We start from the raw sequence: 17,059 nt of genomic DNA on the forward strand, positions 1-17,059 counted from the left end.
TACCCCGCGAGAAACAAGGAGAGGGGACCCCTGGCGAACAGTGAGGTCACTAAGCAGCAGTAGCTCATACGAAGCAGCACTGAAATAGTTCGGCTCTTGCATCGCTTTTCCCCATCTCCTCACGATGTCATCAGCCAGTCAATAAACCGCCATCTCTACCCTTAGTGCGTGCGTCTGATAAGTATGTGCTTGTCTGTCGCCTCTACCGGTACTCCATTCTATGTACACCGAATCGGACGGAGCCGTGTCCGTCCAATCCCTTCCACCCACCTTACTCAAAACAGTGGCCTGCCCTTGCCGTGACATCATAACCTCCTTATCAATCATTCTATCTGCGAGAGGGCCGTAGCGCTATACCCGCCCCATCATCTTTAGACCGATCACCGACACCGACTTCATCCCCACTGTGTAAGATATCCAGCCTCCATGGTATTATCCAGCCAAACACCCAAAATGACAATGGCCACACCCATAACACCCGTAACAAAAATCGTGATCCGTTCACAATCGTACAAAATCACCACTCCAACGCGGCCCTCCCAGCCTTCGCAACCAGCTCCCGAATGACAGGCTCCAGCGCGCTCTTCTCCGTCTTCAGTCGCGCGCTCTGCTTGACCCGCGAGTAAAACACGGGACAGTCCTTGCTGTCGCACGGCACCTCATCCGCCGCCGGGAGCGCTGAACAGCTTCGACAAATCCTCAACACGTCCATGTACTTCCTCTCCTCGTCCTTGAGTCGCGTCTGCAGGTTAAATAGCGAACTCGGCGCGTCTTGCTGGCACCTCCCACATAATACGCCCTCCACCTGCATCTTGATATTACATGAGATACACGACGCCGACTTGAGGTACGACTCCAACGTCTTCTTGCTGCCGAGCCCACCGGCCGCCCCAAGTGTCTGATCTACCCGCCGGATTCGCTGCACTTTAGGCATCTCGTCGTACCACTGCCGGACATTGGCGCCAACCAGGTTAAAGATCCTCTCCAGTGGCGGGATCAGGTTCTTGGAAATGTAGTACTCCGCGTCCAGCTGCGAGTGCGAGTCGTTGAGCAGGTCTTCGGGCGCTACGCACCGATCGATCAGACGCGCCCCGGGAGCACCCGTGATAACGACGTACGGCACCCGTTCTCCGTACTGCGGCTCGGCGCGCGCGTCTTCGAGCATCTTCTTGGTGCTGATGAGCGCACCCGGTGGCGGCGGGCCCTTGTCGCTATATGTGCCGAGCTTCACCTCCCTCGCGTAGCAAAAGTCTTGCACCGAGACGGACCCGCGCATAATCTTTTCGCACTGTTTCTGGAAGTAGGCTTTGACCTCGCTGAGGTTCGCCGTCTCGAAGAGGAGCTTGAGAGCTTTCTCTTCAATCTTTTGCTCCGCCGGCGTCCCGTCACGCCTCACCGTCTCGATGCCTTTGGCGTCGAATTCAGGTGTGACCTGATCCTTGCTCTCGTACTTGTAACCCACGTAGCGCTTCTTCGCCAGGAGAACACACGGGTGATAGACCTTTTCAAACTTGAGCTTGACCGGTCTGGGGTTCATATCGGTGATGGCTTTAGCAATTTCGTTGCCAATGTCGAACGCCTGGTCCTTAGTTCGGCCCTTGAGATACACGAACAGACTGTCCGTGTCGCCGTAGACGACTTCCGCTCCCCATTGCTCCTGTGAGTGAATAAACGCGATCGCTCGTTCGAGCGTCTCGCGGCCTGTTTGAACTATACTGTCGGCAATCTCCGAGCAAGGCATACGACCAGAGAAAGATGCCGATGTGTATCCGTAGGTAACGTTAGCCAAAAGCTTCAGCGCCAACTGCCTGTTATTCAGCAGCGCCTGCAGCGTTTTGTCGTCCTTGTCTTGCTTCATCCCGCTCTTGACCATGACTCGGGTCTCCAAAATCTCGCCAAGCATCTTTGCGAGGAGAGATTTCCGAATCTCAGGCCGGACGTACATCATTCCATTGGGCGTGATGTTGATGTGATCCTTTAGGAGCTCTAGTAGCCTCTTGTGCCTCTGATACTCGGTGAAGCCCATCTTGTTCATCCCCCGCCAATTGACAATCCTGCCTAGGAATGTCGAGTAGCACAGATTATAGGCAATCATGACACTGGGATACAGACTTTGAAAGTCGAGAACCAACAGCGGGCTGTTGTAAAAGTCGCTTTGGGGTTCCATCACCAGCGGGAGACATTCCAATGCGTTTTGGCCGCCGACTTGCTTCCGACTGGGGGAAACTAGCATAAAGTTCTCGGGTTTTGCAATTCTGAACATAATGGACTCGACCTTGAACTGTGAACCGCGAGAAAAGACCGAGAAGAAGTCCACTCCCAACAGTCTGGCTTGCTCACTTGTTCTCGGAATGAGCTCGTTTGACTCCAATATCTGAATATCAATCCTTGTTCGTGTGAGGTAGTAGCGCGTCATTTTGTCGAGGTCCCTCTGCCTACTGCTGTTGTACCATTGTGTCAGGGTTCTCCAGGAGTAGTGAGGTATGCGGCGGTGCAGAACGTGCCAGACGACATTCTCCATCGTATATTGAAGCAGGTTCAATTCTCCCCTCATGGCTCGCCATATGTTGATCATGTGTCTGCCAGTCACGCGGATCGTCGACGTTGTGTTGAAGCCCCACCGATCATTCTCCTTTCCGATACGGCCGTGAGAGTTACTCTTCATACGTGAAAACTCATCGCACAGATCGTAGTCGTACTTTACTCGGGCGCGTTCGATGAGATAGCCCCATGAGCTGCCGTGAACCTCATAGCCTGTAAGGATATCAGGGTCGTGGTCTCTGACAATTTGCACCATGCGAACCATGACATCGAGCTCGGACGATTCCTCGATAACCTCTGCAGAAACATAGCGCCGCATCCTCTGGGCGAGGGAACCGTCTGGCGATAGGACAACGACACCAGCAATGATCCCCCCTGAAGCTTCCTGACTACTGCTAGCGGTGCCATCTGCTTTGATAGACCAGAATATGCACTGGACCTCATCCTCGTCAGGATTAGGAACAAACTTGCCCCTCGTGTTGACGTGAACCTCGAGGGCCATAGTACTCATGTATTGCGCTTCATGCTTGACACTGGTCGACTTTTTCTTGGGCGAGTATTTGAAGCCATGCTTGTTTTTTGGGGTAGGTCCGTCAATCTGGGAGAGGTCGCGCCTTGTAGCTTGAGGGGTGCCCGTGATCTTTGCAGTGACATTCTTTTGCGCTTTCTGCAGGAGATGCTTCTTGTTCCACCAATCTTGAACTTCCTTGGCGCTTGGAGGCGGTTGAGCTATCTCCCAGCTTCGGTATGAACATAAGCTTGCTTGGGCCTCATAACGCACGTCGTTCTTGGCCTTGTCAATGGGCGTGTCTGATTTGATGCCAATGCTGGCGGCAGATGTCCCAGTTGGATCAAACTCCGCCAGGAACGGTAGAGTATTACTCTCGAGCCGAAATTCCCGACCGGCATACTCCCTGGGACGAGCCGGGACATCCTTCTCTTCGCTGTAGTAGGCATCTTGGTAAATCATATCGGGAATCTGCAGCTCCTTCATTGTCGACATGATAAGTTTTGGCGCGGGAGGCAGGACGCCGATCACACACTGGCGTTTTGCGGAAAAGGATCCGATCGCTGTCTGTATCCGATGAAGAATTGTTTCTGTTCCTGCTTCGGTCCCTGGCGAATCTGTTGTAGGAGTGGCAATTCGAACCTTCTTTGCTGGAGTGGCCGGACTGGGCTTGCTACGTGTCTCCTCCGATGCTAAATTGAAGCAAACACGTTTTTGAGAATCCTTTTCAGCTTGTTGCGAGGCTCGAGGCGGGTTCATCTGGCTCAATCGAAGTTTCGTGCCCGGGTCCTCCTGGCTTTTGACCACCGGAAAACCCAATAACTGATTGGCCGCAGATTTCGAGCCTACATTTTGAGACGATCGTGGCTTGTCTTGGGAGTTTGGCGGCAACATCGTGACCTGATGCTTCTCAGAGGCTGTACTATTACTTAGGATGCCTTTGAGTGACGGTTTGGGTACTACTGCATCGGACGCCGGAGCTACTGGAGGCTCGGTTCTCGGACGTTTGGTAGAAGACGCTATCGCATGCGGTGATATCGATCGCTTGACAGATTCCGTACGGCGATGACCTAGGCTTGATGGGTCGCTCAGTTTTGACACAAGCCCTTCCTCCTCGGCCATGTCGAGCAGATCGTCCCAAACCGGCACCGTTGGTGGGTTCCCAGTCTTCAACCTGCTGGCACAGACGCCTTCGTATATAGATCCCAGCCCGTTGACGGTCTTCCTGACTGTCAGATCGCCAGCGACGGGTTCGCTTCTTGAACCAGTACCACTAGTGACTAATGGCTTTCCATTAATACCAGTGCTATTGATTTGGTCATCCTGTCTTGCCTTCGGCTCGCCCATCTGAAAGAGATCCTCTTCGTCAGAATCGGCTGGATAAGGGTCGTAATCGTCAATACCGAGATCGAGTACGCCCTTTTCGTCAACTTCGATGCTGCTGGTTAGATTCTTGTTTGCTGGAGCGTGGTTCGACGGCAGTCCAAGAGCCGGTAGCAGGTTGGCGGGATACAAATCTTCTACTGACTGGAGCGCGGTCTTGACGGCAGCCTCAAGCGGCGAACGCTCCACGAAAGTCTCAAAGCTCGGCGGCGCGGAATCTTCCAACCCCTTTTCGATTTCAATGAGTTTTGCGACTTCTTCTCTGTACTCTTCCTCGTGGATCCATCCTTGCGGTTGCGAGTCACGTTTATTCGCAGACATTGAGACCAAAACTTCTGCAGGGAAAGGGCTGCTTCCCGGGTCCGCATTGGGTATTTTCATTTTGCGGCGACGCGTCTCGTCTTTCCATAGACCAGCCATACTGTAAACAAGCTTGATATCTGCTGGGAGAGGTTTAACACGCTCAACAAAGTCGTGATGCAGCCGACGCTCCTTCACCATTCGCCGATTGGTGATGTGTTGAACGCAAATGTCTACCTCGATAGAGCAGTGGCTGACCCTCGGCAGAGTCAGATCGTCGAGGACTCGAGTCTTAGGAATCGTCCGGTCATGCCAAAGGTGTTGAGAGTTCCCCTCTTGATCAAATGAAGGGATAGGGCCTCTGAAGTATACATCAGATACATCCAAGTAGCCACACCCGTACAGGTTGTAGTCGGTCATGAACTGTAGCAAGTACTGGAGGTGGGCTTCGTAAGGTTGGAACTTCTGCTTAAGAATAACGCCCTGTTGGAGCAGATCGGATAACCTTGTCATGACGATGGGATTGAACATGTAGATCTTCAGAAAGAAGCGGTACCCAACGTGGAAACCGTAGAATGGCACTCCTTTGACAAGGGTGATGCGGGCGACGAACTTTGCATTTTCTCCGAATTGATCACGTCGGTAGCTGACAGCCAAGGCATGGTCAATAGAGAGATGAAGTCGATAGATGTACGCGCCCACTTTTAGCAGTTAGCAAGGTCCATTATATGGTTCGAGGACTTATATACCATCCTCGGGCTCTAAGCTGCCACGATACTCGACGTAGACGTATGGGAAAGCGCCGTGTATGTGAGCGCAGACTTTCTGCCCCGTTTCGGTCGACCCGAAAACCCTCACGACCGGAACCTTGGGGCATTTCTTCGCCTGTGCAGGACCGACATCGTTCCGTAATTGGGGATCGTAATGCGTTGGCGTCGCCTGGTAGTGGTCTATGCAGTTCAACCGAACGCGGAAGAGGTCCATGGTGGAGGCTGTGAACACTCATGGAGGATGAGATGGTAGGACGGAGAACAATGTCATGATAAGGAAGAGCAGCGGTCGGCTTGGTGCATGGTAAGACGGGTTCAATGACACTAAGCAGCGAATTCACGACGCGACAAGGTCATGTTGATGCAGAATCCGACGCGTGCTGGACCAAGAGGAAACGCCCAGGGTCCGCGCAGTCATGTGGCAACACGCGTGACACTTTGGTGCTTGGGGACGCAATCCTGCCTGGCCATCATCCACTAAAGCAAAGTGCCTTGATGTGGGGCATTTTCCAGCACATCTCACTGAAGCAGGCTTAAGCACCTTCTACTTCACTATAGGGTCGCCATTCATCATTGATTCAGCCATGAACTTACTGGCGGATACACTTGAAGCTTTGATGTTGGATTAATTGAGATTTTCAATTCCACAAGAATATAGTGTGCTTGTTCAAGAGAGGACCAAAAGAGAATTGGATGCGTAAATCTAGGCCATTCTGTATCAATACCTTGGCCATGCATGAAATCTGAGAGCGACTGCTTACATAAGGAGCCGCAACACCTGTGCTTTTCCCGACCCAAATTCACGACGTGAATGCGCCGCCGCCCAAACTTTCTCTAGCAACAACCCTCTCATACCCTTACCAACCGCCAAGATGCCGCCGCCGCCGCCACCGCCGAGAAAGACCGACCCCAAGGCGTCCGCTGCCGCAAAGGAGGAGAATATCTACATTCCCTCTTTCATCAGTAAACGTCCCTTTTATGCCGGCGAAGAAGGCGATGACCAGACCGACTACCTTGAGCATCAGCGTATTCAGAAGAAAAACGAGCAGTCACAATGGTACGATCGCGGTCGCAAGGCTGGCCCGGCAGCCACAAAGTATCGGAAAGGCGCATGCGAAAACTGCGGCGCCATGACGCACAAAGCCAAAGACTGCCTCAGTCGACCAAGGGCGAAAGGCGCAAAGTGGACTGGCAGGGACATTCAGGCCGACGAGGTCGTTCAGGACGTCAAGCTTGGCTGGGATGCCAAACGCGATCGCTGGAATGGATACGACCCTAAGGAGTATCGAAACGTCGTCGAGGAGTTCAACGAGATGGAGAAGCTAAGGAAGCAGGCGCTTGCCAAGGGCGAGACGGAGGAGGAGGAGCAGGACGATGGCGATAAGTACGCAGAGGAAAACGACATGAGCAAGCATCAGAGCACAGCTACACGCCAGCTGAGAATACGAGAGGATACGGCAAAGTACCTGGTCAACCTGGACTTGGAATCCGCAAAGTACGACCCAAAGACGAGATCCCTCGTGGACGGCGGCGCAACGGTGGACAAGGCCGCGAATCTCTTTGCAGAGGAAGGCTTCATGCGCGGCTCAGGCGACGCCGGCGAGTTCGAGCAAGCACAGAGATACGCTTGGGAGGCCCAGGAGAAGAGTGGTGACACCACAAAACATTTGCAAGCCAACCCCACGGCTGGAGAGTTCTACAGGAAGAAGGAGAAGGAAGAGGCCGAGAAGAAACGTGCGGAGCGGGAGAAGAAGCTCAAGGAACTCTACGGCGATAACTCGCAATACACCATGCCCGATGAGCTGAAGAATGTCATAACCGAGTCGGAGAAATATGTCGAGTATGACGAGAGCGGCCTCATCAAGGGCGCGCCCAAGGTTATCGCCAAGTCAAAGTACCCCGAGGACGTGTACATCCACAATCACACATCTATCTGGGGCAGCTGGTGGTCAAATTTTCAATGGGGCTACGAATGCTGTCACTCGGTGGTCAAGAACAGTTACTGCACGGGTGAGGAGGGCAAGTTGGCTTGGGAAGCGTCTGAACGGCAACGGACTGGTGCTTCGTTGGCGCTGCAGATGGAGCAACAAGCAGAGATTCCAAAGGCGGATGATACTCCGGTGAACAAGCCGGCGACAAAGCGGACAGCGGAAGAGATGATGGGCGGTGTTACTGAGGAAGAGATGGAGGAGTACAGGAGAAAGAGGACAGCGGCGAACGACCCGATGGCTAAGTTCCTGGGCAAGGATGAATTGGTCTAGACTACCTAGGTATTCAGGCATGGCTTATGAGCATTGCATTGGACAAACATGATACCCATTTCCCTGTCAAACGTTCGCATGCAAGACGATGCCTCGAGGTGCCCTGAACTGAACAAGAAAAAGACTTTTGTGTAACATTCATTCGTGGTATCCGTATTTGATGCAATCATTCCATTTTGCCTCTGGCGAACGCCGTGACTATAAACACCCCGATGATCCCAATGGTTGGATTTTGGTGTGCCAACCATTCCCAGAGTTTTTTTGACCAATCCTTAGCATAAATGGCGATGCATTTACTCGTCATCCTCCTCGTCGTCACCACCGTCACCCTTGGACTCGGCGGCAGCAGCCTTCTTTCTGCGGACACGGCCGGGACGGCCACCACCGAAGGGCGAGGTAAGAGCGAAGTCGATGTGCTTCTGGGAGTCGAGACGGACGATGAAGGAGGGAACGTTGACGATCTGCTTGCCGACACGGATGTGACGCTGGCGGATGAGGACACGGGCGTGGTGGATGGACTTGGCGAGACCGAGCTTGTAGACGCAAGTCTGGAGGCGGCGCTCAAGGAAATCCTCGACCTTCAGGGCCAGGACGTAATCGAGCTTCATGCGGGACTCGTCGAGGACACCGACGCGCACGAGACGGCGAATGAGGGCATTGCCTTCGAACAGACGCTTGGGGTCCTTCTCGTCGAGGGTCAAAAGCTGACTGCGGTGGTTGTTAGCCAAGAGGGTGTTCCTCACGCATCCGTTTTGCGACAGAGCCGAAATCACATACCGGGCAGCACGACGAATCTTGGAGAGGGTAAGCTGGACACGCCAGACCTCACGCTTGTTGCGGAGACCGTACTCGCCAACGAGCTTAAGCTCGGAGTCACTATTATCGTATCGAAGTCAGTGGTGTGATTCACGACTTAAACAGAGCAAGCTCTTGTTCAGTGGCCGGAGAATACTGACAGACGGGCGGCCTCGAAGGGACGGTTGGGGACCTTGGAGGTCTTGGAGTAGGTGAGGCTGTCGCGCGAAATCGAATTAGCATGTTGAATTTGGCGATGCGACTGCGATTCGGTCTACTTACGGCGCCATCTTGCCGACTCGTCGATATCCTTCGAATTGTGGTTGACGAAGAAAACGAAAAGGAAAAAAAAGAAGAGCCTCTCGTGAAACTTGCAACACTCAATGCGAAAAATGGCTGTGGGGAGCGAGGGCTGACTAGCGCCTGTCAAATTGCGGGTCCTGTTCGCCTACGATCACGTGCAGTGCCCTTTTCACAACGAAAAAAGAATTACGGGACTGAGTCAGCAAAGCACACACACGTCGCCGATTTTTTGCCTTGCCCGTTGTGTCTGGAACTTCGTGATCTTTTTCAAGACCCGACAACACCATCACCAAATTCCGCCCTCTACGACAACCACTCCGGCAAAATGGGTCACCCAGCGGGTCTTCGCGCGGGAACGCGCGTACGTATTGCCCAGCTACGAATCATCTCGAGATTGCGGCCGGATTGCTGACGGTTAGCTTGCAGTATGCGTTCAGCAGAAACTTCCGTGAGAAGGGTATGATCAAGCTCTCCACGTACCTTCGCCAGTACAGAGTCGGAGATATCGTCGACATCAAGACCAACGGTGCCGTCCAGAAGGGGTAAGCGAACAACCCACCCTCGAACTCGAATTGCGACAATTGGCAGACTCGAGGTCTTAGTTGGGAGGAATTGCGAAAATAGGCATAATGCGTGCAGGAGCAGAGGGCTGACTTGTTGGATTACAGTATGCCTCACAAGGTCTACCACGGCAAGACCGGTGTCATCTACAACGTCACCAAGTCCGCCGTCGGTATCATCATCTACAAGAAGGTGAAGCACCGCTACATCGAGAAGCGCATCAACATCCGCGTCGAGCACATCTCCCCCTCCCGTTCGAGAGACGACTTCATCCGCCGTGTCAAGGAGAACGCCGCCCTGAAGAAGAAGGCCCAGGCCGAGGGCAAGGCCCTCACCCTCAAGCGCCTCCCCCTCATGCCCCGTGAGGCCCGCACCGTCGACTTCAAGGAGAACAAGCCCCAGACGGTCACCCCTCTCCCCTACGAGACGACGATTTAGAGTGTCTTTTGGGTGGTTTGTGGGTTCTTCTTTTGCATGTGGTGTTTACGTGAGGAACGGAAGAATTCTAGCATGGAACGGCATCACGTTTTCGGCAACGTCCATAGGGAATGGGAAAAAAAAGACCAATGACACTTCATCGTTCACACCTACACGAGGAAATGCTACCTGTGAGACCCGTTGGTCCTTTTGCGATCCTGCCGCGATGCCTCGGGTCCTGTCATTGTCAGGTCGGAGGCATTGGCACAGGTTCTGGTGTATGGTGTTGTGTGCTTGTGGGAAGCAAGGTCAATGCGAGATGCCTGTGAAAGGCAGGCGAATAGTTGGCCCTGCTGCCCGCCGGGCCCTCATGATACCCTCAGTCAAATGAAGAACACGACCTATGATCATTTCTCAAGTGCAACTATGTCATTGTGAACTCATATGTCGCTTGGGCAGGCACAGTATCAAGCTCGTACGCGGCCAATTCCTTGAGTGAGTATGAGCTATAGCTACTCTGTGAGCTGCTAGTCAGCGGGATGGCAACCTGCGGCTCTCAACACCGGTTAACTATAAAGCAGCTCTGGTATGATTGAGCTATACTTTCTGCTCTTGCACTATTCTCGCCATCCAGAAATATCAAAAGCACAACCTCGTATTGTCGGGCTCAATCCTACCTAGTCACTGACAGGAGCTTATTAGTTCAGACCTGATACACGCAAATGCGCTTTTGTGGCTACGTTCCAAACGCAAAACCATATCAGTTGCCTTTCTCACATACCAGTTGCTATGCACCTGACAATCACTGGATTTTCCCAAAGTTGATTTCTGATAACTCGTCGAGTTGTCTGATACTAGAGCCATGCCATGTTATGCCATCGTTAGGTTCTTCTGGAATCCAACGATTGTTTGCTGTGAGTGCAGGGGCCTTTTGAACCAACTTTGGTGGCATGAACCCCACCATTATCGTCATGGGATTAGATCGGACAGGCATTCGCCTGTGGCTTCAGGTGCTTTGCCTGCGCTGGGACGCTGGAGGGGTGACACTGACACCGCTGCGTCCGCCGGATTAGCATTGTTCCAGATTTCATGCCCAACCTAAACCCAGTGGAGGATCGCAACGACGACGGCTTGGCGCAATCCCCGGAGCTTGCGCATGTTGCAGAACCCAGCCACACTCGAGCTGCTTTAGACATCTTGAGAGCTTGGTCAACGCTGACGACTCTTTCCCGCCTCTCCCACTTGGCACGGAAGTCGCTCACAATATCTTCTTCCCCTCCAATTCCTGCGAATTCTTCTCCCCCTACATCTTTCACTGGGCTTCACTGAGATTCTTGGGCATCATTGCGTGTACGTGGAGCTGTCTCCTTAAACCGTCGGGAGACGTCATTTCCTCGAACCATCCGAAACCCCCATTAAGCGCCCTTCACCTCCGACCACCACCAACGACCCCGCGCACGAAGGATCGCCCATCATGGCTGCCGTGCCCGATACCAGGCATACTAAGTCCGTAATCCTCAACCATCTTGAGACTCTGTGGCCCAATCGTAGCAGTCTCCCCGACTTTGCGACTGTGCACTGACACTCTATGAAGGACCGACCAGGAGTTGGCGATCAACATCAAGAAGGCCACGAACCCCGACGAGACGGCGCCGAAGCGGAAACATGTGCGCAGCTGCATTGTGTACACATGGGACCACCGGTCTTCTCAGGCCTTCTGGGCTGGGATGAAGGTGTAAGTGAACTGTTGTAAGTCTGGAGATGGCCCGATCGCTGACAGACGGCGCCGCGTTGTAGGCAACCCATTCTTGCCGACGAAGTTCAGACTTTCAAAGCTCTGATTACGGTCCACAAAGTCCTCCAAGAAGGACACCCGAACACGCTGAGGGAGGCCATGGCGCAGAGAGGTTGGATCGACAGCTTGAATCGCGGCATGGGAGGAGAGGGAGTGCGCGGATACAGCCCTTTGATCCGGGAATACGTTTACTACCTCCTGGCCAAGCTTTCTTTCCACCAGCAGCATCCCGAGTTTAACGGCACCTTCGAATACGAGGAGTACCTCAGCTTGAAGGCCATCAACGACCCCAACGAGGGGTACGAGACAATCACAGACTTGATGACACTGCAAGATAAGATTGAGCAGTTCCAGAAGTTGATCTTCTCACACTTCCGTCACGTTGGAAACAACGAGTGTCGTATTTCCTCTCTTGTGCCCCTCGTGCAGGAGAGCTACGGTATTTACAAGTTCATCACAAGCATGCTTCGCGCCATGCACTCGAGTAAGTTGCATCGGACCCCCCCCCCCCTTAGGCGGGCAAGGGTGATTTCGCTAATCGGGCACAGCCACCGGCGACGTCGAGGCGCTTTCGCCCCTACGAGAACGATACGATGCCCAACATTACCGCCTCGTCAAGTTCTACTACGAGTGCTCCAACCTGCGCTATCTGACCAGCTTGATAACGATCCCCAAGCTGCCGCAAGACCCTCCCAACCTGTTGGCGGAAGACGACGAGGCACCCGCACTTCCGGCGCGCCCGAAGCAGGAAATTGAGAGACGCCCCACTCCACCCCCTGAACCGAAATCACAGGAGCCAGATGATATTTCCGAATTCTGGAAGAACGAGCTGGAGCGCCAGAACCGAGAGTACGAAGAGCAGCAGAGAGTCCTCGAGGAACAACAGCGTCAGCAGATGTTGATGCAGCAACAGGCGCAGCAGCAGGCACAACGGGACTTTGAGGAGCAGCAGCGACAGTTGGCGGAGCAGCAGCGCAGGGAGCAGGAGGCCCTGATGCAGCAGCAAATGCAGTATCAGACCCAGGGTCGGCTTGCAGAGTTGGAACAGGAGAACTTCAATGCGAGAGCCCAGTATGAGCGTGACCAGCTTATGCTCCAGCAATACGACCAGAGGGTCAAGGGTCTGGAGAATGAGCTTGCACAGATCCAGGGACATTACGGCCAGCAGATCACGAGCAAAGATGAGCAAATCAGAGCTCTACAGGAGCAGGTTAACACGTGGCGGACGAAGTACGAAGCGCTCGCAAAGCTGTACTCCCAGCTTCGCCACGAGCACTTGGATCTGCTCCAAAAGTTCAAGTCTGTGCAGCTCAAGGCTGCCTCAGCTCAGGAGGCTATTGAACGGCGAGAGAAGCTTGAACGCGAGATCAAGACGAAGAACCTTGAGCTCGCTGATATGATCAGAGAGAGGGACCGCGCGCTTCATGACAAGGACCGCCTGCAAGGCGCCAACAAGGATGAGCTCGAAAAGCTCAAGCGAGAGCTCCGCATGGCCCTGGATCGTGCCGATAACATCGAGAGAAGCAAAGGAAACGAGCTCTCAACAATGTTGTCTAAGTACAACCGTGAGATGGCCGATCTTGAGGAGGCCCTGCGACTCAAGTCTCGCGCTCTAGACGACGCCCAGGCCAAGATCAGGAATGGAGACTCTGACCTTGAACAGCTTCTTCGCGACAAGGAGGAGGAGTTGGAAGTCTACAAGGCCGGCATGGATCAGACACTTATCGAGCTCAACGAGCTGAAGTTGAACCAAGGCGATACCGACACCGTTATTGACGGACAGATTGATGCCTTGATCATGGCCAACCTGGACAAGATCAACGACATCATCGACTCTGTCCTGCAATCCGGTGTGCAGAGAGTAGATGATGCGCTTTACGAGTTGGATTCAACGATGCAGGCAGGAAACCAGAACGCTTCTCCATCCTACGTGCTCTCGCAGATTGAGAAGGCCTCGTCCAGCGCCATGGAGTTTGCTACGGCATTCAACAACTTCATCGCCGACGGCCCCAACGCGACACACGCCGAGCTTATCAAGGCCATCAACGTCTTTGCTGGTGCTCTTGCGGATGTCTGCAGCAACGCCAAGGGTATCACCCGTCTGGCAACCGACGAGAAGAAGAGCGATGCTCTGATGAACGGCACCCGGCAGTCCGCTTCTTCTACCGTCAAATTTTTCCGCGGCCTTCAGAGCTTCCGCCTGGAGGGCATGGATCCCATCCAGAAGACCGACGTTGTCATCAACAGCAATAACGAGGTGCAGATGAACCTTCAAAAGCTGAACAAGCTTGTCGAGACATTCGCGCCCAACACTGGCAAGCTCGCGGGCAAGGGCGACTTGGGCGATATTGTCGATTCTGAACTCAGCAAGGCGGCCGATGCCATTGCGGCCGCTGCTGCTCGCCTCGCCAAACTGAAGAACAAGCCTCGCGAAGGGTACTCTACCTACGAGCTCAAGGTCCACGACGGCATTCTCGATGCCGCCATGGCCATCACCAACGCCATTGCGCAGCTGATCAAGGCCGCCACGGTGACGCAGCAGGAGATTGTCCAGGCAGGCCGAGGTTCGTCCTCGAGAACCGCCTTCTACAAGAAGAACAACAGATGGACCGAGGGTCTTATTTCAGCCGCCAAGGCCGTGGCGTCCTCCACCAACACCCTGATCGAGACCGCAGACGGCGTCTTGTCGAACCGCAACAGCCCCGAGCAGCTCATTGTGGCATCCAACGACGTGGCAGCCTCCACGGCTCAGCTCGTCGCCGCCAGCAGAGTCAAGGCTGGCTTCATGTCCAAGAGCCAAGAGAACCTCGAGCAGGCCAGCAAGGCTGTCGGTGCTGCATGCAGGGCGCTCGTGCGCCAGGTGCAGAACATGATCAAGGACCGCAACGCGGAGGACGAGGCGGTCGACTACTCCAAGCTCGGAGCCCACGAGTTCAAGGTCCGGGAGATGGAGCAACAGGTACGTTTAATTGATTCGCGCATCGTGAACTATGCCAACTGCCGTATAATGGCGGTGGCCGGAGACAACTCCGTCGCAGCCATCCTCGTCATTTGCGGCTAGTGCCTTGCTTGGCGACCGAAAGAGAAAAGAGAAATGCTGACGCGTGCGGCGCTACCACTTTTAGGTCGAGATTCTGCAGTTGGAGAACTCCCTCTCGGCCGCAAGACACAGGCTAGGAGAGATGCGCAAGATCTCTTACCAGGAGGACTAGGGGGTTGCCGCGCCGACAACGTGAGCCACAGTATCCGTAGCGGCAGTCATTTTTTACGTTCCACGGCCCGGAGTTGGACTCCGACGAGAGGGAGAAGGAGCGCGAATCTTTTGTGGATTACGGGGTCGCCTTCTTCTCGCAGTTCTATCTGGGATCATCATACCTCGGTGTACTTCGGTCGTTTCTTCTTCGCAAAAGGACGGGAGGGGAGGTGTTTGTTTATCATTTGAACATCCTTCTTCATTGAAGATCTATTTCTCCTCCATTCCCGGTAGATAATTCCGGAGTGGGGCGAAGATCTCTTCTCGTGTGAGGTGATGGGAGCATAGGTCATCTATTTGATACAAGTTTTTTGTTGAACCTCCCTTTCTTGTGCCGGGTGTGTTGAATCTGCTTGAGCGTTCACCCAGGGCAGAGCGACCAGCAGATGTGATGATGTTCTGAGGGAAACTCTACGGTACATTCAAGCCTCGTTACCTCCACCCTTAACCCTTAACCCGGTCTTCGGGTCTCCGAATCTATCTCCGGATCTACTCCCAGATCTTGTCTCCCGTTCAAAAGGTGCGTGGTAAGTCAAGCGTGGCTTTTTTCTCGGCTTTCCTCACATGGCTATGTGAGGCTTGCACCCAAATTTCCTACCTATCGTACTTCCTCCACACCCCGTGATGGCGTACCCAGAACCACGACAGATTCAGGGTTCATGCTCCGGACCATCTATCCTGCACTGCTTCATACGAATCGGTGGTGCGCGGGTTCGGTTGTCGCTAGTAGCGGACCACGCATGGCAAGGCAAGGCTGAAAACGGACGAAGGAGGGGTGAGGGGTGGGAAAAGGGGACAACAAGAATCCTCCAGCCTTTTTTATGTTCCCTTGTCAAGCCCCTCCGTTGGAAGTTGACCCGGGCTAAGAAGAAGCCTAAATGTGCAACCCTTGGACGCCTCTTTTCTCGCGCATCCTGAGCTCTCACCCCTCCCTCCCCTTTTGATACTCCGGTAGAGGGAACACGTCCGATTGAGTGGCATTTTGCATCCTCCCACCCTGCCTTGCCTTACAGACCTGGTGCCTTGGGATTTTGCAGCGGGTTCATTCCGGAGGGGTTGCGCATGGCTTGAAGCCATTCCCTCCATCCTCCACCTACTAAGTACCTACCCTAGGAACACAATCAGAACCCGTGGGAAGATGGTTTGCCCTGTCAACCCGGTTCTCGGAGACGTGAGGAGAAAAACGAAAAGCCAAAGCTAGGCTGTGGATGGCATCGTGTATCATCGTCACACCTGTGGCGTTTGCAAAGTCCACCCCTCTGAAGCCTAACCGGGAAAAGCCTCTAGAGAGAATGAGAGAGGAGTGAAGAGTGAAATACGAACAAGTATCTCGAGACGACGGTTGAGGTACCCTCCCCTCTCATGAAGGTCTCAAGCTTCCCTAGCACGCCCAGCGAGACTCTTGAATCGGTCCCTGGGATTCGGTTAGCACTGTGGCATTTTTGGAATCATTTTCTCTGCGTCTTGCGGGATTACCGGGAAGATGGTCCGGTTAGAGGTTTGGAGAGAATGAATTATGACGATGTCATGTTGTCTCCTTCTCATATCATCATATGAAATGTAAAGTTGTGTTTCACTAGTTGTCTTGGAGGTGTTGGAGAAGCTACCCCACGGCGAGGAACATAGATATTTCTCTCCATGTTTCTCTCAACCTGTGTTAGATATGGTTCACTGAGGCCCAATCTACCCAGGAAAATCTCATGGTTTCTTTGAAATTCGCTACAGTTTCTCATTTCCTTGGGTCTTCAGAAGTAATCATGTTAAACAGCAGCAAACATCTCACGCTCTTCGAAACATTGACATCCAAGCGACCGTATCAAAAAGATGGACTCTCATCGGCATCACCGTAAATCATTCACAACAGTCGGATACGCGCGTTACCCCTTCGTTCTATGTTTTACGCAAGAAAGGGCGTATATCCAACAGGCCCTGTCCAACAGTCCCGTGAAAGCCGTCCGACCCGACAGGGCAGCTCTAGCACCCTCCCCAGATCATTCCTCCCCGACCCAATCGCCATCGTTCCAGCTGTCACTGTCGAAAAAGAATTCATTGGCGAAGAAGAAAAATCCCACGGCACGCAACGAAACAAGTTGGTCTCCTGCGGTCGAGCTTTACGTTTTGCGTCGATGCGGCACGCGGCTTGGCCTTGGTATTTCTCCACAACCGAAGCCG

The 17,059-nt window shown here is 53.6% G+C and overlaps 5 protein-coding genes across 5 annotated transcripts; 3 read left to right on the top strand and 2 right to left on the bottom strand.

Moving 5' to 3' along the window:
- Positions 1-517: 517 nt before the first annotated feature.
- On the bottom strand, positions 518-5,716 carry CPAR01_15004 (DNA polymerase family B; the record flags this gene model as incomplete). Its single annotated transcript, XM_060499254.1, has 2 exons — positions 518-5,433; positions 5,482-5,716. 2 exons carry the CDS (start codon positions 5,714-5,716, stop codon positions 518-520), a joined length of 5,151 nt encoding a protein of 1,716 aa, XP_060342179.1.
- A 658-nt stretch (positions 5,717-6,374) lies between these two features.
- On the top strand, positions 6,375-7,763 carry CPAR01_15005 (pre-mRNA-splicing factor SLU7; the record flags this gene model as incomplete). The annotated part of the gene is made up of 1 exon (XM_060499255.1): positions 6,375-7,763. The coding sequence occupies one exon, from the start codon at positions 6,375-6,377 to the stop codon at positions 7,761-7,763; it is 1,389 nt and encodes a 462-aa protein (XP_060342180.1).
- Positions 7,764-8,056: 293 nt separating this feature from the next.
- Positions 8,057-8,848, bottom strand: CPAR01_15006 (40S ribosomal protein S9; the record flags this gene model as incomplete). Its single annotated transcript, XM_060499256.1, has 4 exons — positions 8,057-8,471; positions 8,541-8,639; positions 8,720-8,776; positions 8,841-8,848. 4 exons carry the CDS (start codon positions 8,846-8,848, stop codon positions 8,057-8,059), a joined length of 579 nt encoding a protein of 192 aa, XP_060342181.1.
- Positions 8,849-9,186: 338 nt separating this feature from the next.
- CPAR01_15007 (ribosomal protein L21e) lies at positions 9,187-9,860 on the top strand (the record flags this gene model as incomplete). The annotated part of the gene is made up of 3 exons (XM_060499257.1): positions 9,187-9,222; positions 9,288-9,403; positions 9,530-9,860. 3 exons carry the CDS (start codon positions 9,187-9,189, stop codon positions 9,858-9,860), a joined length of 483 nt encoding a protein of 160 aa, XP_060342182.1.
- Positions 9,861-11,313: 1,453 nt separating this feature from the next.
- Positions 11,314-14,846, top strand: CPAR01_15008 (SLA2; the record flags this gene model as incomplete). Its single annotated transcript, XM_060499258.1, has 5 exons — positions 11,314-11,345; positions 11,434-11,574; positions 11,637-12,118; positions 12,183-14,593; positions 14,760-14,846. 5 exons carry the CDS (start codon positions 11,314-11,316, stop codon positions 14,844-14,846), a joined length of 3,153 nt encoding a protein of 1,050 aa, XP_060342183.1.
- Between the last annotated feature and the right edge of the window lie 2,213 nt (positions 14,847-17,059).

This window comes from Colletotrichum paranaense (genome assembly GCF_030867605.1).
Source record: "Colletotrichum paranaense strain IMI 384185 chromosome Unknown Scaffold_17.1, whole genome shotgun sequence".
NCBI classification, from domain to species: Eukaryota; Fungi; Ascomycota; class Sordariomycetes; order Glomerellales; family Glomerellaceae; genus Colletotrichum; species Colletotrichum paranaense.